The sequence below is a fragment of the Pseudophryne corroboree genome, chromosome 1 (genome assembly GCF_028390025.1).
Source record: "Pseudophryne corroboree isolate aPseCor3 chromosome 1, aPseCor3.hap2, whole genome shotgun sequence".
NCBI lineage: Eukaryota > Metazoa > Chordata > Amphibia > Anura > Myobatrachidae > Pseudophryne > Pseudophryne corroboree.
This window is the reverse complement of record NC_086444.1, coordinates 223625952-223653922: the sequence shown is the minus strand read 5'-3', so window position 1 is coordinate 223653922 and position 27971 is coordinate 223625952. Positions and strand designations below refer to the sequence as shown.

The 27971-nt window shown below is 45.3% G+C and overlaps 1 protein-coding gene across 4 annotated transcripts in view; it reads left to right on the top strand.

Annotated features, from left to right (window-relative positions):
* The window catches only part of FBXL17 (F-box and leucine rich repeat protein 17), a 1047892-nt gene that overhangs the window by 136070 nt on the left and 883851 nt on the right, over positions 1-27971 (top strand). For all 4 annotated transcript variants that reach the window (XM_063964092.1, XM_063964089.1, XM_063964090.1 and 1 more), the window contains exon 4: positions 2523-2654. In XM_063964092.1, coding sequence (XP_063820162.1) covers positions 2523-2654 — 132 coding nt within the window. The remainder of the gene's footprint in view (positions 1-2522; positions 2655-27971) is intronic.

Sequence of the window (27971 nt, the reverse complement as noted above, 5' to 3'; positions counted from 1 at the left end):
GGGTCTATTTACTAAGCTTTGGACGGAGATAAAGTACCAGCCAATCAGCAACTAACTGCCATGTCACAGGCTGTGTTTGAAAAATGTCAGTTTGGAGCTGATTAGCTGGTACTTTATCTCTCCCCACTTTATCTCCATCCAAGGTTTAGTAAATAGACCCCTGATAGGTTTAAAATAACCAAATCTATGCTACATTTCATATAAATGTGATTATAAGGAAGCTCTTTGAAGTGTCCTTTCTTTAACCCATCGCACTGCTGTTGGTTCATTTACATTCGAGTTGGGCCTTGAGTGAAATGGACAGAAAATATAAGGAATACCTTTCCGCATACTAATTCAAGTGACTTTGGTTTTGGTAATTCTAAGACACTGTAATTCATTAAATTAAATAATTAATAGACCACAAATAACACTATAGAATAATTTACAGGTCCATGGGGCGAATTCAATTGTTTTGGGCGCCAGTATACAGTTGTGTCCTCTTACATCTTTGCTGCAGTCACGCCATGACATGGCAGGTCTCGGTAGCCCTGTGCGTTTCTGGGGGTTTTTTCGCCACGAAAATGCGTCTTAGACGCAATGTAATGCAATAGGATGCACGAGCAGCTTCTGCTGATTAAAATGATATGCTGCGTTCCTATATTCTGTCTGTGATTGCGGCTGTATCTGCATCCGAAATGACACTTTACAGTGTTTTCCAGAAAAGCACTGTAGCATAGCAATTTGTATGCAAATAAAGTCGCAGTCATGCACAGAATATAGGCATGCTGCATATCATGTTAATCAGCAGAAGCTGCTCGTGCATTACATTGTGTCTAAGATGTATTTTCGTGGAAAAATGCAAAAAAATACGTTCAGTGCTACTGAGTCATACGGCACTCACGCGTTGTGTAATGCGACTTATAGCGCACAGAGCAAAAGTGTAAGAGGATAAATCTGTAATTAATGGGTGCCCAACAGAGCAAATCGGTTGTTCCGGCCGCCATTAATTATCACACTTGACGTGCCCAAATAGACGAAGTTTAGCCTCTTATTGAAACCCGTTTAAAGTCTTGGTTAGGGCGCCCAAACAGCAGACTTTTCACACATTTTTTCTCGCCACCTCTGGAGGCTGTGAGCAGAAATATATCTCCTTCCCCCACGGCTCTCGTGCCTGAATGGCGCAACAATTGAATTACTCCAGTTGGGCGCCCACTAGTGGCAGCTACGGGAGAAAACAATTCAATCACCCCCTACGTGTCTTACAGGTGATATATGTAAAGGAAAACACTTGTTTCTTATGAGCTTGGAGCTTTAAGCAAGTTTTGTTTGTACAATATAATATGACAATGTCTTGCTTCATAACACTAATGCTGGGCATACAGATAAGTCAGATAAAATGCCCACAAATGCTTGTCAGGCGGACAAGCATTTTATCTGACAGCCTGACACCCATCATATATCTGGATGGTTCCTGTTGGGAGGAGACATTTTCTTCTCCTGTGAAGAAACAATGAAAATGTTTGGTCGGCAGTGGCCAGATGCAGCCAACTTGCAATTTAAATAAATCCCGGACGGACATGCTTGAGATCTGGCATGTCCAGCCAATCAATGTTTCTGGATCGGTTTCACACAAACACAGTACAATTGTCAGGGTGATAACTGATATCAGGCGGATTGCCCAGGTAATTGTATAATGGGGTGAGTATCGCGTGATGGTCTCCATACCGTCGCCGGGAGCCCGGCAGTGAGATGCCAAGCCGGGGGGGAGGAAGCGTAACGAAGCCCCTTGCGTGCTCGCCACAGGTTCTATTTCCACTCTATGGGTGTCATGGACAGGAAATAGTCCCTGTTAGTCAGGATTTTGAGGGGGCGGGATGTAGGGATCGGTATTGTGACCGGCGGTCTCCTGACCACCGGTCACATAATTACATCCCTTTGAATGTACCGTATGCCCAGCATTAGACATGGGCACTATGTTATGTAACTGATGGAAGAATAATGGAACTTAGAAGTTGAATGTATTTAAACTATTGGGTGGGATGTAAAAGGAATGGCTTTGTTTTATTGTTCCCTTCCGCAAATATTACTAAATACCTTACCTTTATTGTTCTGGTTTCTTTCTGTGCGTTTTAGCTATGTATTTATATAATACAACAGAGGTTTTTCTCCTGTGTCGCTGGATACCAGGTAAGAACATGGGAAGAATAATTCATGGCTGAAAAGCATAGAAGCTATACGGAAAGATAAAGCATTATGCATAGTGAAGATTGTAGCACAGCAATGTAGACGGGGCATGTGTCCAAAGGCAGAAAAGCCCTTTAAGATTTTGTAAGCATTCTTTAGATCCACAGCAACTTTCCTCTGTCGGTTCTCATATATTATAATAGCACGGTGCTTATGGGAAGTGCCTGCAGTGTACACACAGATGTTTCTCTGCCATGTGAAGAGTATTTCAGTGTATGAAGTATAAATCTGATTTGCCCCATAATTGGTCCTCGTACATCAATGCATTTCTCCTTTCTAATGACACTTGTCTGCAGATTGGTTCCAGGTGCAGAGATTTGAGAGATATACATTTCGGACAGTGCTACAAGATCTCTGATGAGGGGATGATCGTTATAGCCAAAGGATGTCCAAAGCTGCGGAAAATTTACATGCAAGAAAACAAATTAGTAAGTGCCCCCAGGCCTTGTTTAACGTTAGTATGTTATTGAAATGTACAAGTTGTTGTCTTTGCCTCCTTGTAAAAGTCGTCTACCTTAATATGTGCTGTTACGTTATATTTTACACTAGCGGCGCCTGATCTCCACAGAGTGTGATTTACATGTGCTCATTTTACGTCAGCATGGCTGAAATTGTATCACCATGATCGCAAAGCACTGGGAAAATTGCAATTGTCACAAAGATGCTCATAATAGAGAACAAATGCAGTGTTTGAGCTCCGTGATACCATGAATGTCCGTAGACAAGCAGTGTAAGCATGCTGAAATATGGTGCTGTCTTCTATTAATGTGAATGTAATTATTGCACAGAGAGCAAAGTGGCACTCTATAGCAATATAATGGTCTTCACACAGTGTGGTGTAATGACCTTTTCCTAGTAAATAGCACAGGTGACTGCCTGGCTTAATTATCTCTGTCCTTCATTCCAGCATAACTATAGTAACTTTTCAGATGATTAACCCTGCCAGATATACTACTTACCTCTACTACTTGTGCTAAGATAAAATGTAAATGGTTCTGCACAGGACTTGCTGAAGCTGTGACAGTGTTAGCATGTATTTGCACAGCGGCTGCGTCACTCTCTGAATCGGGATCACAGACACGTTGTCATCCAGCCACATTACAGTCTATCCCGATCAACATTTGAACAGATTATGGTCAGGATTTATGCCCTTACAGCACCTAGACACATTACTGTTCCTTGTTAATTGTGGCTGGCTTAATAACCTTGATTGCTAAATGGCAGGATCTGTACAGCTTGGCCAATATATATGTTTGCTAGTCAAGCTGAATAATTTGTAAAAAATAAAATCTCGATATTTTCTTACTTTACCTATAAACTTTTGGGCTTTATTCAGGCTTGTTAGCAAATCAAAAAAGTTAGCAATTGGGCAAAACCATGGTGGTCATTCCGAGTTGATCGCTCGCTAGCAGTTTTTAGCAGCCGTGCAAACGCTATGCCGCCTCCCACTGGGAGTGTATTGTAGCTTAGCAGAAGTGCGAACGAAAGGATCGCAGAGCGGCTACAAATTTATTTTGTGCAGTTTCTGAATAGCTCTAAACCTACTCAGCGCTTGCGGTCACTTCAGACTATTCAGTTCCTGTTTTGACGTCACAAACACGCCCTGCGTTCGCCCAGCCACGCCTGCGTTTTTATTGGCATGCCTGCGTTTTTACGAACACTCCCAAAAAACAGTCAGTTGACACCCAGAAACTCCCACTTCCTGTCAATCACTCTGCGGGAAGCAGTGCGACTGAAAAGCTTCGCTAGACCCTGTGTGAAACTACATCGGCTGTTGTAATAGTACGTTGCGCGTGCGCATTGCGCCGCATACGCATGCACAGAAGTGCCTTTTTTTGCCTCATTGCTGCACAGCGAACGAATGCAGCTAGCGATCAACTCGGAATGACCACCCATGTGCACTGCAGGGGGGGCAGATGTAACGTGCAGAGAGAGTTAGATTTGGGTGGGGTGTGTTCAAACTGAAATCCAGACTGCAGTGTAGAAAATGAGCAGCCAGTATTTACCCTGCACAGAAACAATATAACCCACCTAAATCTAACTCTCTGCACATGTAATATCTGCCCCCCCTGTAGTGCACATGGTTTTGCCCAATTGCTAACTTTTTTGGTTTGCTAACAAAACTGAATAACCCCCTTTGGTCTATGTAAGGCAAATAGTACAGTGGATGAATGGATCGGTCAGCCATACTACACCCGAATGGATCATATGGCCAAAAATATATGATGCCATAAGCCACAGCCCCATGCCTTTTTTTGTTAATTACTTTTCTCTAACGTCCTAAGTGGATGCTGGGGACTCCGTCAGGACCATGGGGTTTAGCGGCTCCGCAGGAGACAGGGCACAATAATAAAAGCTTTAGGATCAGGTGGTGTGCACTGGCTCCTCCCCCCATGACCCTCCTCCAAGCCTCAGTTAGATTCTTGTGCCCGGCCGAGAAGGGTGCAATCTAGGTGGCTCTCCTGAGCTGCTTAGAATAAAAGTTTAAGTTAGGTTTTTTATTTTCAGTGAGTCCTGCTGGCAACAGGCTCACTGCTACGAGGGACTTAGGGGAGAGAAGTAAACTCACCTGCGTGCAGGATGGATTTGCTTCTTAGGCTACTGGACACCATTAGCTCCAGAGGGAGTCGGAACACAGGTCTCACCCTGGGGTTCGTCCCGGAGCCGTGCCGCCGACCCCCCTTGCAGATGCCGAAGTTGAAGAGGTCCAGAGGTCCAGAAACAGGCGGCAGAAGACTTTCAGTCTTCATAAGGTAGCGCACAGCACTGCAGCTGTGCGCCATTGTTGTCAGCACACTTCATACCAGCGGTCACTGAGGGTGCAGGGCGCTGGGGGGGGCGCCCTGGGCAGCAATGTATTATACCTTTTTTATGGCTAAAATACATCACATATAGCCCTTGAGGCTATATGGATGTATTTAACCCCTGCCAGATCTCACAAACTCCGGGAGAAGAGCCCGCCGTTTTAGGGGGCGGGGCCTATTCTCCTCAGCACACGGCGCCATTTTCCTGCTCAGCTCTGCTGTGAGGAAGGCTCCCAGGCTCTCCCCTGCACTGCACTACAGAAACAGGGTTAAAACAGAGAGGGGGGGCACTTATTTGGCGATATGATTACATATGTGAAAATGCTATAAGGGAAAACACTTGTATAAGGGGTTGTCCCTGTATAATTATAGCGTTTTTGGTGTGTGCTGGCAAACTCTCCCTCTGTCTCCCCAAAGGGCTAGTGGGGTCCTGTCCTCTATCAGAGCATTCCCTGTGTGTGTGCTGTGTGTCGGTACGTGTGTGTCGACATGTAGGAGGACGATGTTGGTGAGGAGGCGGAGCAAATTGCCTGTATTGGTGATGTCACTCTCTAGGGAGTCGACACCGGAATGGATGGCTTATTTAGGAATTACGTGATAATGTCAACACGATGCAAGGTCGGTTGACGACATGAGACGGCCGGCAAACAAATTAGTACCTGTCCAGGCGTCTCAGACACCGTCAGGGGCTTGTAAAAACGCCCATTTACCTCAGTTGGTCGACACAGACACGGACACTGACTTCAGTGTCGACGGTGAAGAAACAAACGTATTTTCCTTTAGGGCCACACGTTACATGTTAAGGGCAATGAAGGAGGTGTTACATATTTCTGATACTACAAGTACCACAAATAAGGGTATTATGTAGGGTGGGAATAATCTACTTGTAGTTTTTCCTGAATCAGATAAATTAAAGTGTGTGATGATACGTGGGTTTCCTCCGATAGAAAATTATTGGAGGTATACCCTTTCCCGCCAGAAGTGAGGGCGAGTTGGGAAACACACCTTAGGGTGGATAAGGCGCTCACACGCTTATAAAAACAAGTGGCGTTACCGTCTCCAGATACGGCCGCCCTCAAGGAGCCAGCTGATAGGAAGCTGAAAAATATCCTAAAAAGTATATACACACATACTGGTGTTATACTACGACCAGCAATCGCCTCAGCCTGGATGTGCAGCGCTGGGGGGGGCTTGGTCGGATTTCCTGACTGAAATATTGATACCCTTGACAGGAACAATATTTTATTGACTATAGAGCATTTTAAGGATGCATTTCTATATATGCGAGATGCGCAGAGGGATATTTGCATTCTGGCATCAAGAGTAGATGTGATGTCCATATCTGCCAGACGATGTTTATAGACACGACAGTGGTCAGGTGATGCAGATTCCAGACGGCACATGGAAGTATTGCCGTATAAAGGGGCGGTCCATCGGACCTGGTGGCCATGGCAACAGCTGGAAAATCCACTTTTGTTACCCCAAGTCACATCTCAGCAGAAAAGGACAGTCTTTTCAGTCTCAGTCCTTTCGTACCCATAAAGGCAGGCGGGCAAAAGGCCAGTCATATCTGCCCAGGGTTAGAGGAAAGGGAAGAAGACTGCAGCAGGCAGCCCATTCCCAGGAACAGAAGTCCTCCACAGCTTCTGCCAAGTCCGCAGCATGACGCTGGGGCCATACAAGCGGACTCGGGTGCGGTGGGGGGTCATCTCAAGAGTTTCAGCACGCAGTGGGCTCACTCGCAAGTGGACTCCTGGATCCTACACGTAGTATCCCAGGTGTACATTGGAAATTCGAGACGTCTTCCCCTCACAAGTTCCTGAAGTCTGCTTTACCAACGTCTCCCTCCGACAGGGAGGCAGTATTGGAAAAAAATTCACAGGCTGTATTCCCAGCAGGTGATAATCAAAGTACCCCTCCTACAACAAGGGAAGGGGTATTATTCCACACTATATTGTGGTACTGAAGCCAAACGGCTCGGTGAGATCTAAAAGATTTGAACAATTACATACAAGGGTTCAAATCAAGATGGAGTCACTCAGAGCAGTGATAGCGAACCAGGACGATATGGTGTCACTGGATATCAGGGACGCTTACCTACATGTCCAAATTTTGCCCTTCTCACCAAGGGTATCTCAGGTTCGTGGTACAGAACTGTCACTATCAGTTCAGACGCTGCCGTTTGGATTGTCCACGGCACCCCGGGTCTTTACCATGGTAATGGCCGAAATGATGATTCTTCCTAAAAGAAATATGGACGCTTTCCTGATAAGGGCAAGGTCCAGAGAACAGTTGGCGGTCGGAGTAGCACTATCTCAAGTAGTTCTACGACAGCACGAGTGGTTTCTAAATATTCCAAAATCGCAGCTTTTCCGACGACACGTCTAATGTTCCTAGGAATGATTCTGGACACAGTCCAGAAAAGGATGTTTTCTCCCGGAGAAGAAGGCCAGGGAGTTATCCGAGCTAGTCAGGAACCTCCTAAAACCAGGAAAAGTATCAGTGCATCATTGCACACGGGTCCTGTGAAAAATGGTGGTTTCTTACAAAGCGATCCCATTCGGTAGATTTCACGCAAGAACCTTTCAGTGGAATCTGCTGGGAAAATGGTCCGGATCGCATCTTCAGATGCATCAGCGGATAACCCTGTCTCCAAGGACAAGGGTGTTTTCTTCTGCGGTGGCTGCAGAGTGCTCATCTATGAAAGGGCCGCAGATTCGACATTCAGGACTGGGTCCTGGTGACCACGGATGCCAGCCTGAGTGGCTGGGGAGCAGTCACAGAAGGAAAAAATTTCCAGGGAGTGTGATCAAGTCTGGAGACTTCTCTCCACATAAATATACTGGAGCTAAGGGCAATTTACAAGGCTCTAAGCTTAGCAAGACCTCTGCTTCAAGGTCAGCCGGTATTGATCCAGTGGGACAACATCACGGCAGTCGCCCACGAAAACAGACAGGGCGGCACATGAAGCAGGAGGGAAATGGCAGAAACTGCAAGGATTCTTCGCTGGGCGAAAAATCATGTGATAACACTCTCAGCAGTGTTAATTCCGGGAGTGGAAAACTGCGAAGCAGACTTCCTCAGCAGGCATAACCTCCACCCGGGAGAGTGGGGACTTCAGCGGGAAGTTTTCCACATGATTGTAAACCGTTGGGAAAAACCAAAGGTGGACATGATGGCGTCCCGCCTGAACAAAAAACTAGACAGATATTGCGCCAGGTCAAGGGACCCTCAGGCAATAGCGGTGGACGCTCTGGTAACACTGTGGGTGTACCAGTCAGGGTATGTGTTCCCTCCTATGCATCTCATACCAAAAGTACTGAGAATCATAAGAAGGAGATGAGTAAGAACGATACTCGTGGTTCCGGATGGGTCAAGAAGGACTTGGTACCCGGAACTTCAAGAGATGCTCACGGAAGAACCGTGGCCTCTACCTTTAAGAGAGGACCTGCTCCAGCAGGGGCCTTGTCTGTTCCAAGACTTACCGCGGCTGCGTTTGACGGCATGGCAGTTGAACGCCGGATCCTGAAAGGACATTCCAGATGAAGTCATCCCTACCCTGGTCGAAGCCAGGAAGGATGTAATCGCAAAACATTTTCACCGCATTGGGCGAAAATATGTTGCGTGGTGTGAGGCCAAGAAGGTCCCTACAGAGGAATTCCAACTGGGTCGTTTCCTACATTTCCTGAAAACAGGACTGTCTATGGGCCTAAAATTAGGGTCCATTAAGGTTCAAATTTCGACCCTGTCGAATTTCTTCCAGAAAGAACTGGCTTCAGTGCCTGAAGTTCAGACGTTTGTAAAAGGGGTACTGCATATACAGCCTCCTTTTGTGCCCCCAGTGGCACCTTGGGATCTCAATGTTGTTTTGAGTTTCCTAAAGTCACATTGGTTGGATCCACTCACCACTGTGGAATTAAAATATTTCACATGGAAGGTGAAGATTCTATTAGCCCTGGCTTCAGCCAGGCGTGTGTCAGAATGGGCGGCTTTATCATATAAAAGCCCTTACTTAATTTTTTTATTCTGACAGGGCAGAATTGAGGACTCGTCCTCAATTTCTCCTTAAGGTGTTTTCTGTTTTTCACATGAACCAACCTATTGTGGTACCTGCGGTTACTAGGGACTTGGAGGACTCCAAGTTACTTGACGTTGTCAGGGCCCTGAAAATATATGTTTCCAGGACGACTGGAGTCAGAAAATCTGACTCGCTGTTTAGCCTGTATGCACCCAACAAGATGGGTGTTCCTGCTTCTAAGCAGACGATTGCTCGCTGGATTTGTAGTACAATTCAGCTTGCACATTCTGTGGCAGGCTTGCCACAGCCAAAATCAGTAAAAGCCCATTCCACAAGGAAGTGGGCTCATCTTGGGCGGCTGCCCGAGGGGTCTCGGCTTTACAACTTTGCCGAGCTGCTACTTGGTCAGGGGCACACCCTGACTGAGGAGGACCTGGCGTTCTCTCATTCGGTGCTGCAGAGTCATCCGCACTCTCCCGCCCGTTTGGGAGCTTTGGTATAATCCCCATGGTCCTGACGGAGTCCCCAGCATCCACTTAGGACGTTAGAGAAAATAAGAATTTACTTACCGATAATTCTATTTCTCGTAGTCCGTAGTGGATGCTGGGCGCCCATCCCAAGTGCGGATTGTCTGCAATACTTGTACATAGTTATTGTTACAAAAATCGGGTTATTCTTGTTGTGAGCCATCTTTTCAGAGGCTCCTTCGTTGTTATCATACTGTTAACTGGGTTCAGATCACAGGTTGTACGGTGTGATTGGTGTGGCTGGTATGAGTCTTACCCGGGATTCAATATCCTTCCTTATTATGCACGCTCGTCCGGGCACAGTATCCTAACTGAGGCTTGGAGGAGGGTCATGGGGGGAGGAGCCAGTGCACACCACCTGATCCTAAAGCTTTTATTATTGTGCCCTGTCTCCTGCGGAGCCGCTAAACCTCGTGGTCCTGACGGAGTCCCCAGCATCCACTACGGACTACGAGAAATAGAATTATCGGTAAGTAAATTCTTATTTTTTTGTTGTTATGAGGTGTGCTTCAATTAAATACAAGTACCTGCCTCAGAAACCGGAGTATAATATGTGTGACTATGTGCTCTTCTCTCTGTACACAAATGACTGCACCTCAGAGGCACAATCAGTAAAGATCATCAAATTCGCCAACGACACCACCGTCATCGGCCTCATAAAGGGCAGGGACGAATCGGCCTATAGACGGGAAGTAGACCGGTTAGCCCAGTGGTGCATTCACAACAACCTTGAGCTCAACCCCCTCAAAACTGTCGAGATGATAGTGGACTTCAGGAAGAAGTCAGCTAGTGTACCTCCACTAACGATTAATGACAGTTTGGTATCGCTAGTGGACTCTCCCGGGACCTTAAATGGGGGTCCAACGCTGACGCCACTGTTAGGAAAGCGCAGCAGAGGTTGTTCTTCCTCAGTCAACTAAGGAAGTTCAACATCCTATAGAAGCCTCTGCTTCTCTTTTACACCGTGATTGTGGAGTCAGTACTGTCCTTCGATACTGGTATGGTATGGCTCCGCCAGCGCGAGCGCAGATGCAGTCTCCAAAAGGTGGTCAGAACCGCAGAGAAGATCATCGAGGCTGACCTTCCCTCAGTCCAGGACCTGTCCAGAGCTAAAAAGCGGGCAACGAAAATAGTAAAGGACCAGCTACACCCCAGCCACAGCATGTTTAACTTGATTCTTCAGGCAGGCGTTACAGGGCTATCCCTGACTGGTCCACCAGAAGCCTCAAAAGTATCTTTCCCCAAGCGGTCTGCTTGCTGAACTCCTGAACATTGACTGACTAGACGTACATGTAACTCACTTATGTCCCTACGGTATACCTGTCTGTCTGACTTTACTCCACCCCCCCCCCACCCCAACCTACCTACTTATCTGTTAACTAGTTGGCTGTTTTATAGCAAACTGAAGACAAATTCCTAACATGCGCAAGTATACCTGGCCAATAAAGCGGATTCTGATTCTGACTGTTTTAAGAACATTCATTCAGGGAAAGTAAGCCAGTTGCTAGTTGAGCCTTCTAGTAAGTGTAATTGGACCAATGCTAGTGTTTAGAATTGATATATATATATATATATATATATCTATATATATATATATATATATATATATATATCTCTATATATATATATATATATATATATATATATATCTATATATATATATATATATATATATATATATATCTCTATATATATATCTCTATATATATATATATATATATATATATATCTCTATATGTATATGTGTATATATATATATATATGTGTGTATATATATATATATATGTATATGTGTGTGTATATATATATATATATATATATATATATATATATATATATATATATATATATATATATATATATATATATATATATATATGTATGTATATGTAGAGGAAATGAAGGTGGCACTCACGCAGGTTTTTGCAAAGGTAAAAAGGTCAGTTTTAATTTACCGACATGTTTCGGGGACTAGCCCCGTCCTCAGGGCCTTAACAACCTTTTTACCTTTGCAAAAACCTGCGTGAGTGCCACCTTCATTTCTTCTACATTTATACGAGGTAATTCCTCCGGGAGGGCACCGCAGTAACATCATTCACACAGAAGAGTGCCGGGACTGTCTGTGTGTGTGTGTGTGTGTGTGTGTGTGTGTGTGTGTGTATATATATATAGATATATAGATATATAGATATATAGATATATAGATATATAGATATATATATAGATATAGATCCTCTTAACTAATCAACAAAAGATCAGAGGGAATGTCTCAAACCTCATCAAGCTGATGCTGCTCTGCCGTGGAATTATGACTTTGAGGATGTGATGTAGGCATCTCCTAAAGCTAGGTATACGATTTTTCAGGAAATTGTAAGCACCAATATCTAAGCTTACACACTAACAGATGTTTTTTTTTAAAGTTACCCATTTTCTGCCACATCACACTGCATTTGCATATGTCCGCCCACAAGGAGGATGATGTAGTGAGAAAAAACATAGGAAATATGGGCAGATTATTGGGAACGCACACACACTGATCAATGGGGGCAATTCAGACCTGATCTCTAGGGTGCGTTTCTTGCAGCCCTGCTAGCAGATAGTCGCCGCCTACAGAGGGAGGGGAAAAGTGCTGTGCAGGGGTGTGATCGCATTTGTAGGAGAGCTGCACAAACATCAGTTTGTACAGTCTCTGCTCAGCCCAGGACTGACCCTTGCTATGTATTCCTGGTGATCGGGGCTGGAGCTGACGTCAGACACCCTCCCTCCAAACTCCTGAGCCCGCTTGCGTTTTTCTGGACACTCCTGTAAAATGGTCAGTTGCCACCCATGAACGGCCACTTATTGTCAATCACCTTGCGATCGCTTTTTTCGCACCATCCCGTCACTAGGCACGATGCTCAGTGCAGTCGTCCAACGCGCTGGCGCAGTACGGTGCGTACGCATGCGCAATTCAGATCGCTCGCTGTGCGAAAACGCATAGCAGTGATCAGGTCTGAATTACCCCCAATATTGGGGGATTGTGGCCGAGATTTTTGGTTTGGGACGACAGATGGGAAAATCGATCGCTCGTGTGTGTTGGCAAGATTTTTCGGAATTATCAGCGAAACGATTGTTCGTATACACTATACAATAACTTTGGTCGTTGTCATGGTTATTGGCCAATTATTGTATAGTGTACTTATATTTAGGGGTTGAATTTAGAAAAAATTCTGATTAGTGGGTACTTGTGTCATGAAAGGAATACACAGTACTCCCCGAATGTTATGTTTCTAGATCCAGAGGTTTGGGCTGGGTGTTAATGAGTCAGTCAGTCAGGACAGTTGTTTTTATGTATTAGATTAAGATAAACATGCTCCTAAAGGAATTTTCTATAAAAAAAAAAATACCATACATATCTCAGTCCTTTTCTATGTCACTCAGCTATACAATAGTGAAAATGGGATATAAATTCATACAGTAGTTTTTGTGTGATGCCAGAACGTACAGACAGACTAAATTTCACTGGTCCATAAACAGTCCCTAGAAGTAGAAAAAAAAATGTCTATATACAGACACAACCCTTACAGTTTTATTATATGTATAGATTTTTATTGTTAGGTGTTCCCATTTATCTTTGGCTATGTAAAGGCCCTAAATAATAATAATAATAATAATAATAATACACACTGGGCGATTTTGAGCTCAAAGCAGATCACTTTTGGTATTTTGAGCTGCTTTCAGCCTAAAGCCGCTCAGTGTGTATGCACAAGCAATGAGCGCTGATGCGCGCTCCCGCTTCATCGCTGGTGGCCGCCGTTCATCTACTGGTATTACGAGTAGATGAACGGCGGGGTGGGCGGCATTCCATAGTGTCCTGCTATGGAAAGCCGCTCACCCCCGCTGACATCACTGGGCAGAGGGGAAAAGCGCTCAGTGTGTATGCACTGAGCGCTTTTCAGCCCAGCGATGTCGTCGATCATCGCTATGCATACACGCTGGACAAAAACGCCTAGTGTGTATGCACCTTAAGGCTTTGTGTGAATCCAATTTCCACTATTGTTTATTACTGTTACAGTGTTTCAGTGATAACCTCATTTAAGGACAACACAATAAAAAAAATGGAGTAAATCTGTGAAAAGCACAAACATAGGGCCTAATTCAGACCTGGTCGCACGCAGGCTATTTTTTGCACTGCTGCGACCAGGTAATCGCGCCTACAGGGGAAGAGATTAGGACTTGCGTTCGGCTGTGCAGTTTCTGCACAGCCCAGGACTTACTCAGCCGCTGCGATGATTCCATGGATCCCTCCCTGGAAATGGCCGGACACGCCTGCGTTTTTCAGATCACTCCCAGAAAACGGTGAGTTGCCGCCCATGAACGCCTTCTGTGTGTCGATTTCCGGTGCAATCGCTCTTTCTTCGTAGAGGTCGTCGCACCCTGGGTGACGGCTGATGCGTCTGCGCATTGCGGGACACACGCATGCGCAGTTCAGACTTGATCGTTCGGCTGCGAAAGTGTAGCGTGTGATCGGGTCTGAATAAGGCCCATAATCTGATTGGTCTGATTCTGCATATGCTACAGCAGTGTTTTTCAGCCACTGTGCCGTGGCACACTTGTGTGCCCTGATCAGTCTCCAGGTGTGCTGCCATAGAAGCACAGCCAGGCCCGTCAGTGTTTTGCCGCTACAGAGGCCCTGGAACGATCAATACTGATGGGTTTAGTGGTTGCAGAGCCAGTTCTAATTTTGGGCCCGGGCAGTGTTGGGCTCTTCTGGCTTTCTCAGATGTGGCTCAGGCGTTACCTCTGGAGAAGCTGCGACATGACATCCTAGGACACGCAACTGCACCATGCATCACCATTCTATTTGAATGTGCCTTGGCAATATTTAAATCTTGTTCTGTGTGAAAAGTTGAAAATCTCTGTGCTACAGTGTCATCACCATGTTGTTATAAAAACACCCCAAAAACGCCAATAGACGTGCATTGGTGGAGGGGCTGCTGGAGGGACCCGACAGGGGCCCCAGTTTGCTACCCCTTCCCAAAATGCCTGTGCTGTAGCCAGTGGCAGTGGCGCCATCTTCCCGGTGATCTCTTCGGGAAGATGGCGCTGCACATAGAAGGCAAAGACTCTGGCACTGCTCCTGATTGGCTACTGGTCTGCGAGCTCTGATTGGTTCACGAACTGGCATCTGATTTGAGATACCCACGCCGCCACCGGAGGCCGGACTGAGGAGCAGGAGATGCGCGAGCTGCGCTCACTGCAAGCAAGGTGGTCGGGCCGCAAAAGGACCCCTGCCTGCGGGCCGCAAGAGGATGAGGTAGGGGCCGCGAGTTTGACACCCCTTCCTTAGAGTATCAGAATTTTTGGCACGGCACCCCTAGACCAAAGTTTCTTAGTGAGAAAGTCAGAAAAAAATATAAAATAAAGTAAATTGTGTTTATAATATGTCATCCTTAGGTTCAGTTATGTGGTGAAGGACTGGTTTTGCTAATTAAATTCAGTATACAATTTTTTAATTGGTCACGGACAGCCAAACTATGGCTTTACTGCAAGTCCTCCCCCCCCCCCCCCCCCTTACAAGGCACCCCAGGGTGTCACGGCCCCCAGTTTGGAAACTACTGCCATAAAAGCAATTTTTTTTTTTTTTTAACAGCATGTAGTACACCTTAGATCTTTAAATCCTTGTATGCATTAAACTGCACATATTTGAAAATCCTACACCGGGCACAGTAATCATTCAGATGCGTTGGGTCTGGTTGGTCCGCCGCCGGTATCCTGGCGGTCAGCATACCGACGTCTGAATCCCGGCCACCAGAATGCCAGCAGGGGGGCAAGCGAAATAAAACCCCTTTCTGCGGGCTTCATGCTGCGGCCTCGGTGGCTTGCTGGGCTTGCCACAGGTTCTATTCTCACTCTATAGGTGTCATGGACACCAACTAGTGGGAATAGCCCTCGGCCCCCTGCCGGCATTCTGGTGGCCGGGATCCCGGCGGTGGTATGCTGACTGCCGGGATGGTGACTACATCCCATTTAGATGACTATGTGGGAGTTTTCTCATTATTATCCTATTTGTATGTCAAAAGTGTTGAAGGGGGAGAGCGCTACTTTGCAGATTCCATACTGTTCCTTCAGGGAGGCTTCACTCCCTTTACCAAAATGGCTGCTGACCTAAATACTGCACAGAAGTGCGGCGCCATCTTGTCAATGTCTTAGAGCATCACAGTGGGAGACAGTAGTTTTTCACTTAACTCCTCAGAGACCTGAGATTATCAGAGATCCACAACACTTCCAGTGATCCTACACTGCTACCTGTACGCTCATCAGCTGGGGAGCCGAATGACACCCCTCTCGTCTCAACTTCCGCTCACTGAGAACTAGTGTGTAACAGTGATTATGTGGGATTCATATAAATATTTTATGCAATTCACAATATGAGCTTACCATTTTAGGAGTGTTATACATTTTGTATCCTTTATTTTTTGGTCAGATTTTTTTATTTATTATTTCAAAATGTAACTGGACCCTCTATTGATATTTTCCTCTCAGCTCACTTTAAAATAGTTATAAAGGAGAAAATTATCTAAAAGCAGTTATAGAGTAAGACCATTTTCCTTACTGTGTAAGCTGCAAACTAGGTGTCCTGTTAGTTGCGGGGAGGGGGACAGTCGTATCCACCATAGCATTCATTTCTGATGCTAACAGGGATTACAACTGTACAAATGTAGCCATTCTCGTCGTGGCTACATCTTACGGCGCTTGCGCCTTGTTGGGCGCGACCTCACTGCGTACGTCTGGACGTCTAAGACGTGTGTGTGCCCTATTCGCATGGATGGGAGCGGCAAATGCCACAGCTCGGCACAGCTAGGCACAGGCGCGCATAGGTGCGTAGAAGGCGCACGTTTACCTCAGATGTAGCCATGATCAGCATGGCTACATCTGTATATAGTATTGGATAAAAACAAAGTAATGATTAAAGCACAATATAATTCTCTTACATCTCTGCACATTAATAAAAATGGTGGATCAGCCTGCTACACTGGCACACTGGGATTTAGGCAGGCGGAGAGAGAGAGAGTAAAGAATTTAATTTGCAACATTATAGACTCACCAAATAACTCCAAGGAGATATCATGGGTGCAGCCGCACATAAAGGATTTCATTAGTAACATTATAGGCCCATCTAGACAGCGCTCTTCAAATATCCCCAATAGCCCATTTGCAGCAGCTGGTGGTTGTTAACTAACGGCACTGTCCCAGTAGGTGTGAGATTTTGTTTTTATCCAATACTGTGCTATCCCCAAGGTCATAAGTCATATATTATAATAGCCATGGTAAAAGTCTGCCGACGATTCGAACTAAGCTGCACTTATCTTTGTCTAGTCACTGACCTTCTACCAGTGTGCTATGACGTGCCAGGCCTCTGAGGCATATGCAAGAGACAGCAACAGCAGAGCCCTGTATAGGCAGTTGCCATTATGACATCACAGCATGACCTCACACACCCCACCAGACCGGCTAAGACTGGTTATTTCTGGTTTGATGCCCTTGTCTTTTACATCACTGAGCTAAGGGAAATGTGATTTCACTTATTATTTAAAGCTATTACATGAGAACATTTTTATTACTACCATTTGCCTGCAGTTTTGCTCGCTTAATGGCATTTAATATTGTGATGTATATTTTATATTGTACACATAGGGCCTGATTCAGGTTGGATCGCAATAAGCGATCCAATGGCAGAAATTGCTAAGAGGATGCGGGCTCATGCGCAGGGGCCCATCCTGTGCATGCGCCGGCATTCTCTGCGGCGACCCGCATAAAATGTTATCCCCTCTGCCTGACAATAAGGCAGAGGCGGGCGGGGGCGGCAGCGATACATTTCTAAGGCGGCGACGGGTTGTTGCGGGGACGGGGCCTCAAAACGGGGGAGGCAACGGATAAACGGGGCATAGTCGAGGTGGCTGCGTGAAGTCACACGCAGCCGCTGCGATCACAAAAATGGCAACGGGCCTCCTGCAGGCACCTGACATGCGGGGCGGACTACAGGCAGAGACGGTCGCGGGGCGGCAACACTCCATTTCAATGGCGGAGACGGAGCATTGTGGGGATGGGGCTTCAAAACGGGTGGCAACGGAGAAACAGGGGGCATAGTCTGGGCGGCTGCGGGACATCACACGCAGCCGATGTGATCACAAAAATAGCTACGGACCTCCTTCGGGTGCCTGACATGCGGAGCGGACTAACCCTGTGCTGGGCGCACCCCCGCATGTCAGAGAATCTGATCGTAGATGTGCTAAATTTAGCACATTTGCGATCAGCTCTGAATCACCCCCATGGAACATAAAAAAGGCCCAAATGATGTGATTTTAGTTTTGTTGCCAACAAAAACTGTTTTGTTGCCGGGTAAATAGTTCAATGCATAGTCTCCTGGGCAATGCAGAACCAAATTTCCTGGGCCTCTTCTTGACTCCTGGATCCCCTAGTTATATATTTTCTTAAACACTGTAGAGGAATCCGCTGGAGCCATTGCATCTATGTGTGTGAAGGTGCAGATAAAAATCTCCAGCCATTAAATGTGGAAAAGTATAAACACTACACTGAAGTCCAACTTTCTACCAGCTGAAAACATTGGGGGTCATTCCGAGTTGTTCGCTCGGTAAATTTCTTCGCATCGCAGCGATTTTCCGCTTAACGCGCATGCGCAATGTCCGCACTGCGACTGCGCCAAGTAAATTTGCTATGCAGTTAGGAATTTTACTCACGGTTTTTTCCTCGTTCTGGTGATCGTAATGTGATTGACAGGAAGTGGGTGTTTCTGGGCGGAAACTGGCCGTTTTATGGGTGTGTGTGAAAAAACGCTACAGTTTCTGGGAAAAACGCGGGAGTGGCTGGAGAAACGGAGGAGTGTCTGGCCGAACGCTGGGTGTGTTTGTGACGTCAAACCAGGAACGACAAGCACTGAACTGATCGCAGATGCCGAGTAAGTCTCGAGTTACTCAGAAACTGCACAGAGATGTCTTATCGCAATATTGCAAATCTTTCGTTCGCAATTTTGATAAGCTAAGATTCACTCCCAGTAGGCGGCGGCTTAGCGTGTGCAAAGCTGCTAAAAGCAGCTTGCGAGCGAACAACTCGGAATGACCCCTATTGTTGCTAAATTACATTATTTTTTTTTAATGAAATGTAGCCCAATTAGCCTTATTCTAGTCTAATTTAATAACAAACTGACTCTTATGACTTTTTGCAGTTATGGGTATACCAGACTGGTCCTTTGATATTTAGATAGTTCAGAGTGAAATTGGCATTTGAGTCTCCAACCAAAGTGTAATAGAATTTGTCCCATTAAAAGTAGAGACTGACAACTACACTGGTAGGGGCACTGTAGCACAAAAACTAAACACAGACTTATTTGGCAAAATGATATGTTTGGGGCTAAAAGTTAAAGGAAAAAATGGTTTGATATTTCTTTAAGTAAAGTAAATACTTGTTAAGAAAAGTAATTCTAGAACTTAATTGGGTAAAAATAAAACCCAGAATATCCTATCAGTATTGATTTCAAGGCTATGCATGCCGTCAGATTTCATCCTGGAACTGTGAATCAAAGTAGCAGCTATTGGTGTGTTTCAGTGCAACACGCTATGCTTTATAGAGTGCCGTCACTCGCTGCTGCTCAAATGATTTCTCCCTGTCTGCTGAGACTATTTTTTTTTTCTTTTTCTTGGCTGTGTATTTTTGGCTTTTTATCAACAGGTCTCAGAGGTATTTTTTTTATTTATTTTTAAGACGTGCTCCTTAGTTATGATCTCTGTACTTTATTTTTGGAGTTAGAGCACAATTTTTCACTGTAATTATGTAACCATTGACAAAGTTTAGTAAGTGCATAAAGACTATGGGGAGTATTCAATTAGTGACGTTTTTTGACCAGTCTAAAAAACTGCACTTTTTGTTAGTTTTTAGGTCGAATTTATATTCGACCTGTTCAATACCCGTGCCGTTTTTTTGACTGGTCGAAAAATCTGCCACTGGCGAAAAACCATGTGTATCTGCAAATTCGCTGCTGATATACGTGTTTTGGCAAATTCGCGTCCATTTGCACCCGTTGCTTTGCGCAATTTTTTTTGGGATGATGAAAATAGATAAGGAAACAGCCGAAAATGGCTGCAATTGTATATCCTGTGTCAAATTAGTGCTGGTTGAAAAAAAGGCACTTAATTGAATACCTCCTTATGGGGTCTATTCATGAAGCAGTGAAAGAAGTGGAGAAAAGGACCAATGGAGAAGTTGCCCAGGGCAACCAGTCAGCTTTGAAGGAAGCCTTTATCAAGTACATCTTATAAAATGTAAGTGAGATGCTTATTGGTTGCCATGGGCAACTTCTCCACTGGTCTGCTTCTCCACTGCTTCATGAATAGACTCCTGTGTCTTATAAATGAATACAGCAACGTGCGTCTCAGTGCCTGATTCCACTCCTCTCCTTGACTTGCTCTGTTGCATGTTGGCATAAGACCCTTGTATTCCTGAGCACTAGAGTGGGCACCATTCCCGCTGCCCTGTTCTGTTTCCTCCAGCAGTGTAAGTTCCCATTACACCAATGTTTTTCTCTGTCTGCTCATTAGTTACACAGTAGGAAGTGCTTTATGTTGGTTGCATAGGAAGATGTCACGTTCACATTTATACTAATTTGTTAATTATTAATTTCCCCCTTAGTCTTTTGTTTTTTGACATCCAGCCACTGGCGTATCTATAATGGGTGCAGTGTGTGCAGTGCACATGGGCCCCTGGGTCCAGAGGGGGCCCCCACCGCTGACACTGCACCCATTTCTTTTATACTTACCTTTCTGGTGTCCGTGTGTGGGCCCCCTCCTCTCCCGTAGCCGGCAACACGGTTAGCGATCTGAGCACTAGAGAGACTCTGGCACAGTGCCAGAGTGTATAGCGCATCGCAAGTCTCCCAAAAAATGGCTGCCGCGCTATTTTTTTCGGAGACCTGCGCATGCGCTTTACACTCTGGCACTGTGCCAGAGTCTCTCTAGTGCTCAGATCGCTAACAGTGTTGCCGGCTACGGGAGAGGAGGGGGCCCACACACGGTGACTGCACACGGGTCCCCTCCTCTCTTGATATGCCGCTGCATCCAGCATGTATCTTTTTAAAATATGGACTTCTCCCAACGCATAATTATTTCTGCATTGTACATGCACAACCTTATGGAGGAAGGCTTTCGACATCTTCCTGCTTGTTCTTTGCCTGCAGTAGATGTAAAGATGTTCTTTTATATTCCAAAAATGCCCTGACCTATGTTTTCTGAAGCTTTTCTGCTTCTTTGCTGCACAGTCTGCCCTGTCATAGTACACAGCAGCCAAACAGAGCGCGATCTCCTGCAAGAGGTCCTGTGTGCTCCAAAGTGTTGAATATTTCAGTATATATGCTGCTTTCATGCTTTAAATAAAGGAAACTTGCTTTGAAGACTGAGTGCAATTCCTCTTTGCTACATTCTGCATTGAAAGTTCTGGTTTCATCCGGAATGATGGCACGGCCTCTTTTCTTCTAAAACCCTACAGCTTTTATTGTTTGTTTTTTTACTTCTAACATATAAGTTGATGTTTGCAACTTTGCTCAAACAACAGTTGCCCGTTATTATGATCCTACAGGAAAATGGTATTTAATGTCTCTGCTGCCTCAATCCAACCATGCAGGATTCAAAAACAACGGCTTGAATTCTATATAGTAAAGTTAAAAAATGTGTGTGTATATATGCGTGTACGTGTATATACACTCTCTCTCTCTCTCTCTCTCTCTCTCTCTCTCTCTCTCTCTCTCTCTCTCTCTCTATATATATATATATATATATATATATATATATATATATATATATATATATATATATATATATTACTACTGTACTGTAATACAGCAATTTTTTTTATTACTTGGTAAAATACATTGCCGTCCTGTAGGTGGCAGTATAGTATCAGATTAATGGTCATTTGCCTTAACTTGTTAATATTATTTGAAAGCATTCAATAAATGAATCTTTTTAAAGACAATTGTGCCAATCAGTATATTTACTGAAATATTGTTCTCTTCCAAAGTATACATAAAAAAAATTAAACAAAAAATAATAAATACTATAATATATATGATGCAGAAGTCCCAAAATTACTTTTCAAAAGAACCTGTTGATTTATTATTCCGTGGACATAAAAGCCTCTATTCCAGAGATTGCGACTACCTCTATTTCTACCTTTTTTCTGGGGCACTTGTTATCTTTGTGTCTGTCAAGATCTTGAACCTGTAGGTACATGGTAAAAAGCTGGGCTTTGACAATAACCGGCACCACCCATGCCCCTACTGTACTTCAGGGTAAAGTATAGCATGTAGGTGCCACAGATCATATCACTGCCTTGCTATAAATCATTCTCTCAGACATGCGGTCTGTTCTAAATACCTCAACAACCATCTCCTTGTATGGGCTATCACACCTATACCTAGCAATTAAAATAGCGAGATTATTGCGCCATTACCCATTGCCCTGTACGCAACCTCCCACCCTCACCATATCGTGCTTCACTTCCATGCACCGCTCCCCTTGACCTCATATACACACTCCCACCCTCACCATATCTTGCTTCACTTCCATGCGCCTCTCCCCCTGACCTCAAATACACACTCCCATCCTCACCATATCTTGCTTCACTTCCATGCACCACTCCCCCTGACCTCATATACACACTCCCATCCTAATCACATCTTGCTTCACTTCCATGCACCGCTCCCCCTGACCTCATATACACACTCCCCTCACCATATCTTGCTTCACTTCCATGCACCGCTTGCCCTGACCTCAAATACACACTCCCATTCTCACCATATCTTGCTTCACTTCTATGCACTGCTCGCCCTGACCTCAAATACACACTCCCATTCTCACCATATCTTGCTTCACTTCTGTGCACTGCTCCTCCTGACCTCATATACACACTCCCATTCTCACCATATCTTGCTTCACTTCCATGCGCCTCTCCCCCTGACCTCAAATACACACTCCCATCCTCACCATATCTTGCTTCACTTCCATGCACCACTCCCCCTGACCTCATATACACACTCCCATCCTAATCACATCTTGCTTCACTTCCATGCACTGCTCCCCCTGACCTCATATACACACTCCCCTCACCATATCTTGCTTCACTTCCATGCACCGCTTGCCCTGACCTCAAATACACACTCCCATTCTCACCATATCTTGCTTCACTTCTATGCACTGCTCCCCCTGACCTCAAATACACACTCCCATTCTCACCATATCTTGCTTCACTTCTATGCACTGCTCACCCTGACCTCAAATACACACTCCCATTCTCACCATATCTTGCTTCACTTCCATGCACCGCTCCCCCTGACCTCATATACACACTCCCATTCTCACCATATCTTGCTTCACTTCCATGCACAGGACTTTTCAACTGCAGTCCCCAATTAAACACCAAATTAAAAAAAATAATTCTGGATTCTTGTCTTTGGAAACCGTAGGTTAATAATACCCCTTTCCCACAAAAATGCTGTGTTCAACCCGGGTTATTTAACATGGTTTCAAGACAGTGGTTTGAAACCATGTTCACACCGCAGGCTGGACATGAGTTAATGCCGTGTCTTCTCTGCTGGTGCTTGGATGACATAATCTTCAAGCGCCAGTGATCTGGCTCTCCATATGCTTTTAGTGTGACCCGGGTCAGATTACTGTGTTTACACTGCGGGCTACCGGGTTCGATCCTGGGTCGGATTCCCAGGTTAGCGCAATCTGGGTAAACCCTTTCACATCAAACTTGGACCCTGGTTGCCCCGGCAATAATCCTGTTTATAAATTTGGTGGAATTACTGACCCAGCAAAACCGACATGTGCTGAAAACATGCCCTGTTGGCTGTACTTAAGGATTGGGGGTGGAAACAGTCGATACAGGACATGCTTTCTTATGGTTATGAAGCTGCACATGCAAACACTAAAGGTTGTCAGATAGCCCATTACTGTATGCAGTATGTGATATATATGCAGATCTACATAATAAAACTTTTAATAAGAGCTTTTTATATACTGTAGCAATTTGCCATGCTTTTAAATATACATGCTACATAAGTGATATTTCATATAATGTAATATTTCTTACAACTGTTTGTGTATTGAATTTGCAACCTAATATTACAAGTGTTCCGTCAGAGATTTTATGCATCTGTCTATATTTATCTCTTAGCTCATAAGCTGTGACATTTTTTTATTTGTTGTAATGTTTCTCAATAAAACTTTTGACAACAAGAATGTAAATTCATCCAGCAGCTTAAATATAAAGCGCAAGTAGAGTTTGTATGCCTTACACAGAGCAGCAGGTAGTGGAACTATTAGACATGTCTGTTGGACATAGCTTGTTGCAAATAGGTTTTCTACACATGAATTTATGGCAAACAAGTGGCTTCAGTGCACTGTGTACATACCATCATTTTCATGCTTCACAAAAGTTACGCAATAGCAATCAGACACATAGTAGTGACTGTGCCATTGGGGCAGATTCAATTAGCCGCAAGGTTTACCCACAGCTAATTGCTCGGTCCTGAACTATACAGTTGGATGGCAATGGCACTATTCTTGTGTGTGTAAGAAACTCTCCCGGGGGGATCCGGTCAGGATACTGGCAGTCGAAATACCAGTGTCGGAATCCTGACAATGTTCAGAATGCTGGCGTCGGCATCCTGAATGAGATCACAATCCAGGCGCCATCATAACGACAGCCAGGATCCCTATCGAGTGTATGCCGGACCGCCCCAGAGAGGTAAGATGCGGGGGAGGGGGTTAGTTTTAGGCTGCTGTGGTAGGGTTAGGGTCAGACTGAGGGGAGTGGGGTTAGATTCATGCACCCACTGTTAGGGTTAGGCTGCAGGAAGGGGGGGGGGGGAGCTACGTTTTGGCACCACCAGGGAGATGGTTAGGCTGTGGGCGGGGGAAAGGTAGGTTTAGGATGCGGTTGGAGAGGGTTAGGGGGAAGGGTTATCATACTTACCCGACCGGGATTCTAACCATCGGGATGCCGCAGTCGGTATTCTATCCACCAGCATCCCGAGCGCTAACATATAAGCCCCAACCCGCCCCGGGCTCCCAAGAGAATAAGCCAGTGCAGTGGGTAGTCCAGAAGCTTAGTGTTGCAATTTGCTGTAAATGGTATTATTGTGGCCACAGTGTCATTGAATTGTGGTATTATCCAATATTGGCAACTATGGAGCTTATTAACAACCTACTTATCATTACTGAGGGGAAATGTATTAAGAATTCTAAGGAGAGATTGTAAATCACCCATAATCTCCGGAAAAAAATAAGAATTTACTTACCGATAATTCTATTTCTCGTAGTCCGTAGTGGATGCTGGGGACTCCGTCAGGACCATGGATGCTGGGGACTCCGTCAGGACCATGGGGAATAGCGGGCTCCGCAGGAGACAGGGCACATCTAAAAAGCTTTTTAGGTCACATGGTGTGTACTGGCTCCTCCCCCCATGACCCTCCTCCAAGCCTCAGTTAGGTACTGTGCCCGGACGAGCGTACACAATAAGGAAGGATCTTGAATCCCGGGTAAGACTCATACCAGCCACACCAATCACACCGTACAACTTGTGATCTGAACCCAGTTAACAGTATGATAACAAAACGAAGTAGCCTCTGAAAAGATGGCTCACAACAATAGTAATAACCCGATTTTTGTAACAATAACTATGTACAAGCATTGCAGACAATCCGCACTTGGGATGGGCGCCCAGCATCCACTACGGACTACGAGAAATAGAATTATCGGTAAGTAAATTCTTATTTTCTCTAACGTCCTAGTGGATGCTGGGGACTCCGTAAGGACCATGGGGATTATACCAAAGCTCCCAAACGGGCGGGAGAGTGCGGATGACTCTGCAGCACCGAATGAGAGAACTCCAGGTCCTCTTTAGCCAGAGTATCAAATTTGTAAAATTTTACAAACGTGTTCTCCCCTGACCACGTAGCTGCTCGGCAAAGTTATAATGCCGAGACTCCTCGGGCAGCCGCCCAGGATGAGGCCACCTTCCTTGTGGAATGGGCATCTACATATTTCGGCTGTGGCAGGCCTGCCACAGAATGTGCAAGCTGAATTGTACTACAAATCTAGCGTGCAATAGACTGCTTAGAAGCAGGAGCACCCAGCTTGTTGGGTGCATACAATATAAACAGCAAGTCAGACTTTCTGACTCCAGCCGTCCTAACTATATATATATATATATATATATATATATATATATATATATATATATATATTTTTAGGGCCCTGACAACGTCTAGTAACTTGGAGTCCTCCAAGTCCCCAGTAGCCGCAGGCACCACAATAGGTTGTTTCAGGTGAAAACGCTGACACCCCTTTAGGAAGAAACTGGAGACGAGTCCCAGTTCTGCCCTGTTCAAATGGAAAATTTTAATATGGGCTTTTGTAAAACAAAGCCGCCCATTCTGACAATCGCCTGGCCGAGGCCAGGGCTAACAACATGGTCACTTTCCATGTGAGATATTGGTCAACAGCATGGTCACTTTCCATGTGAGATATTTCAAATCCACAGATTTGAGCGGTTCAAACCAATATGATTTTAAGGAATCCCAACACTATGTTGAGATCTCACGGTGCCCCTAGAGGCACAAAAGAACTGTATATGCAATACACCCTTTACAATCTGGACTTCAGGAACTGAAGTCAATTTTTCTGGAAGAAAATCTACAGGGCCGAAATTTAAATCTTAATGAAACCCAATTTGAGGCTCAAAACACTCCTGTTTTCAGGAAGTGTAGAATCGACCTAGTTGAATTTCCTTCGTGGAGCCTTTCTGGCCTTACCCACGCAACATATTTTCACCACATGTGGTGATGACGTTGTGCGGTCACCTCCTTCCTGGCTTTGACCAAGGTAGGTATGACCTCTTATGGAATGCCTTTTTCCCTTCAGGATCCGGTATTCAACCGCCATGCCGTCAAACGCAGCCGCGGTAATTCTTGGAAAAGACATGGTACTTGCTGAAGCAAGTCCCTTCTTAGCTCCCCAGGCCCTTAGTCCTCTGTGAGCATCTCTTGAAGCTCCGGGTACCAAGTCCCTCTTGGCCCATCCGGAGCCACTAGTATAGTTCATACTCCTCTATGTCTTATAATTCTCAATACCTTGGTTATGAGAAACAGAGGAGGGAACACATACACTGACTGGTACACCCACGGTGTTACCAGAACATCCACAGCTATCGCCTGAAGGTCTCATGACCTGGCGGAATACCTGTCCCGTTTTTCGGGCGGGACGCCATCATGTCCACCTTTGGTCTTTGCCAACGGTCCACAATCATGCTGAAAAACTTCCCTATGAAGTTTCCACTCTCCCGGGTGGAGGTCATGCCTGCTGAGGAAGTCTGCTTCCCAGTCGTCCACTCCCGGAAAGAACACTGCTGACAGTGCTATCACATGATTTTCCGCCTAGCGAAAAATCCTTGCAGTTTTGTCACTGCCCTCTTGCTTCTTGTGCCGCCCTTTCTGTTTACGTGGGCGACTGCCGTGATGTTATCCCACTGGATCAATACCGGCTGACCTTGAAGCAGAGGTCTTGCTAAGTTTAGAGCCTTATAATTTTGCTCTAAGCTTATTTATGCAGAGAGAATTCTCCAGACTTAATCACACTTCCCTGGAAATTTTTTCCCTGTGTGACTGTTCTCCAGCCTCTCAGGCTGGCCTCCGTGGTCACCGGCATCCAATCCTGAATGCCAAATCTGCGGCCCTCTAGAAGATGAGCACTCTGTAATCACCACAGGAGAGACACCCTTGTCCTTGGATATAGGGTTATCCGCTGATGCATCTGAGGATGCGATCCGGACCATTTGTCCAGCAGATCCCACCGAAGAGTTCTTGCGGGAAATCTGCCGAATGGAATTGCTTCGTAATAAGCCACCATTTTTACCAGGACTCTTGTGCAATGATGCACTGACACTTTTCCTGGTTTTAGGAGGATCCCGATTAGCTCGGATAACTCCCTGGCTTTCTCCACTGGGAGAAACACGTTTTTCTGGACTGTGTCCAGAATCATCCCTATGAACAGTAGACGTGTCATCGGAAAAAGCTGCGATTTTGGAATATTTAGAATCCACTCGTGCTGTCGTAGAACTACTTAAGATAGTGCTACTCCGACCTCCAACTGTTCTCTGGACCTTGCCCTTATCAGGAAAGCGTCCATGTTTCCTTTTAAGAAAAATCATCATTCCGGCCATTACCTTGGTAAAGACACGGGGCGCCGTGGACAACCCAAACGGCAGCGTCTGAACTGATAGTGACAGTTCTGTACCAGGAACCTGAAGTACCCTTGGTGAGAAGGGCAAATTTGGACCTGT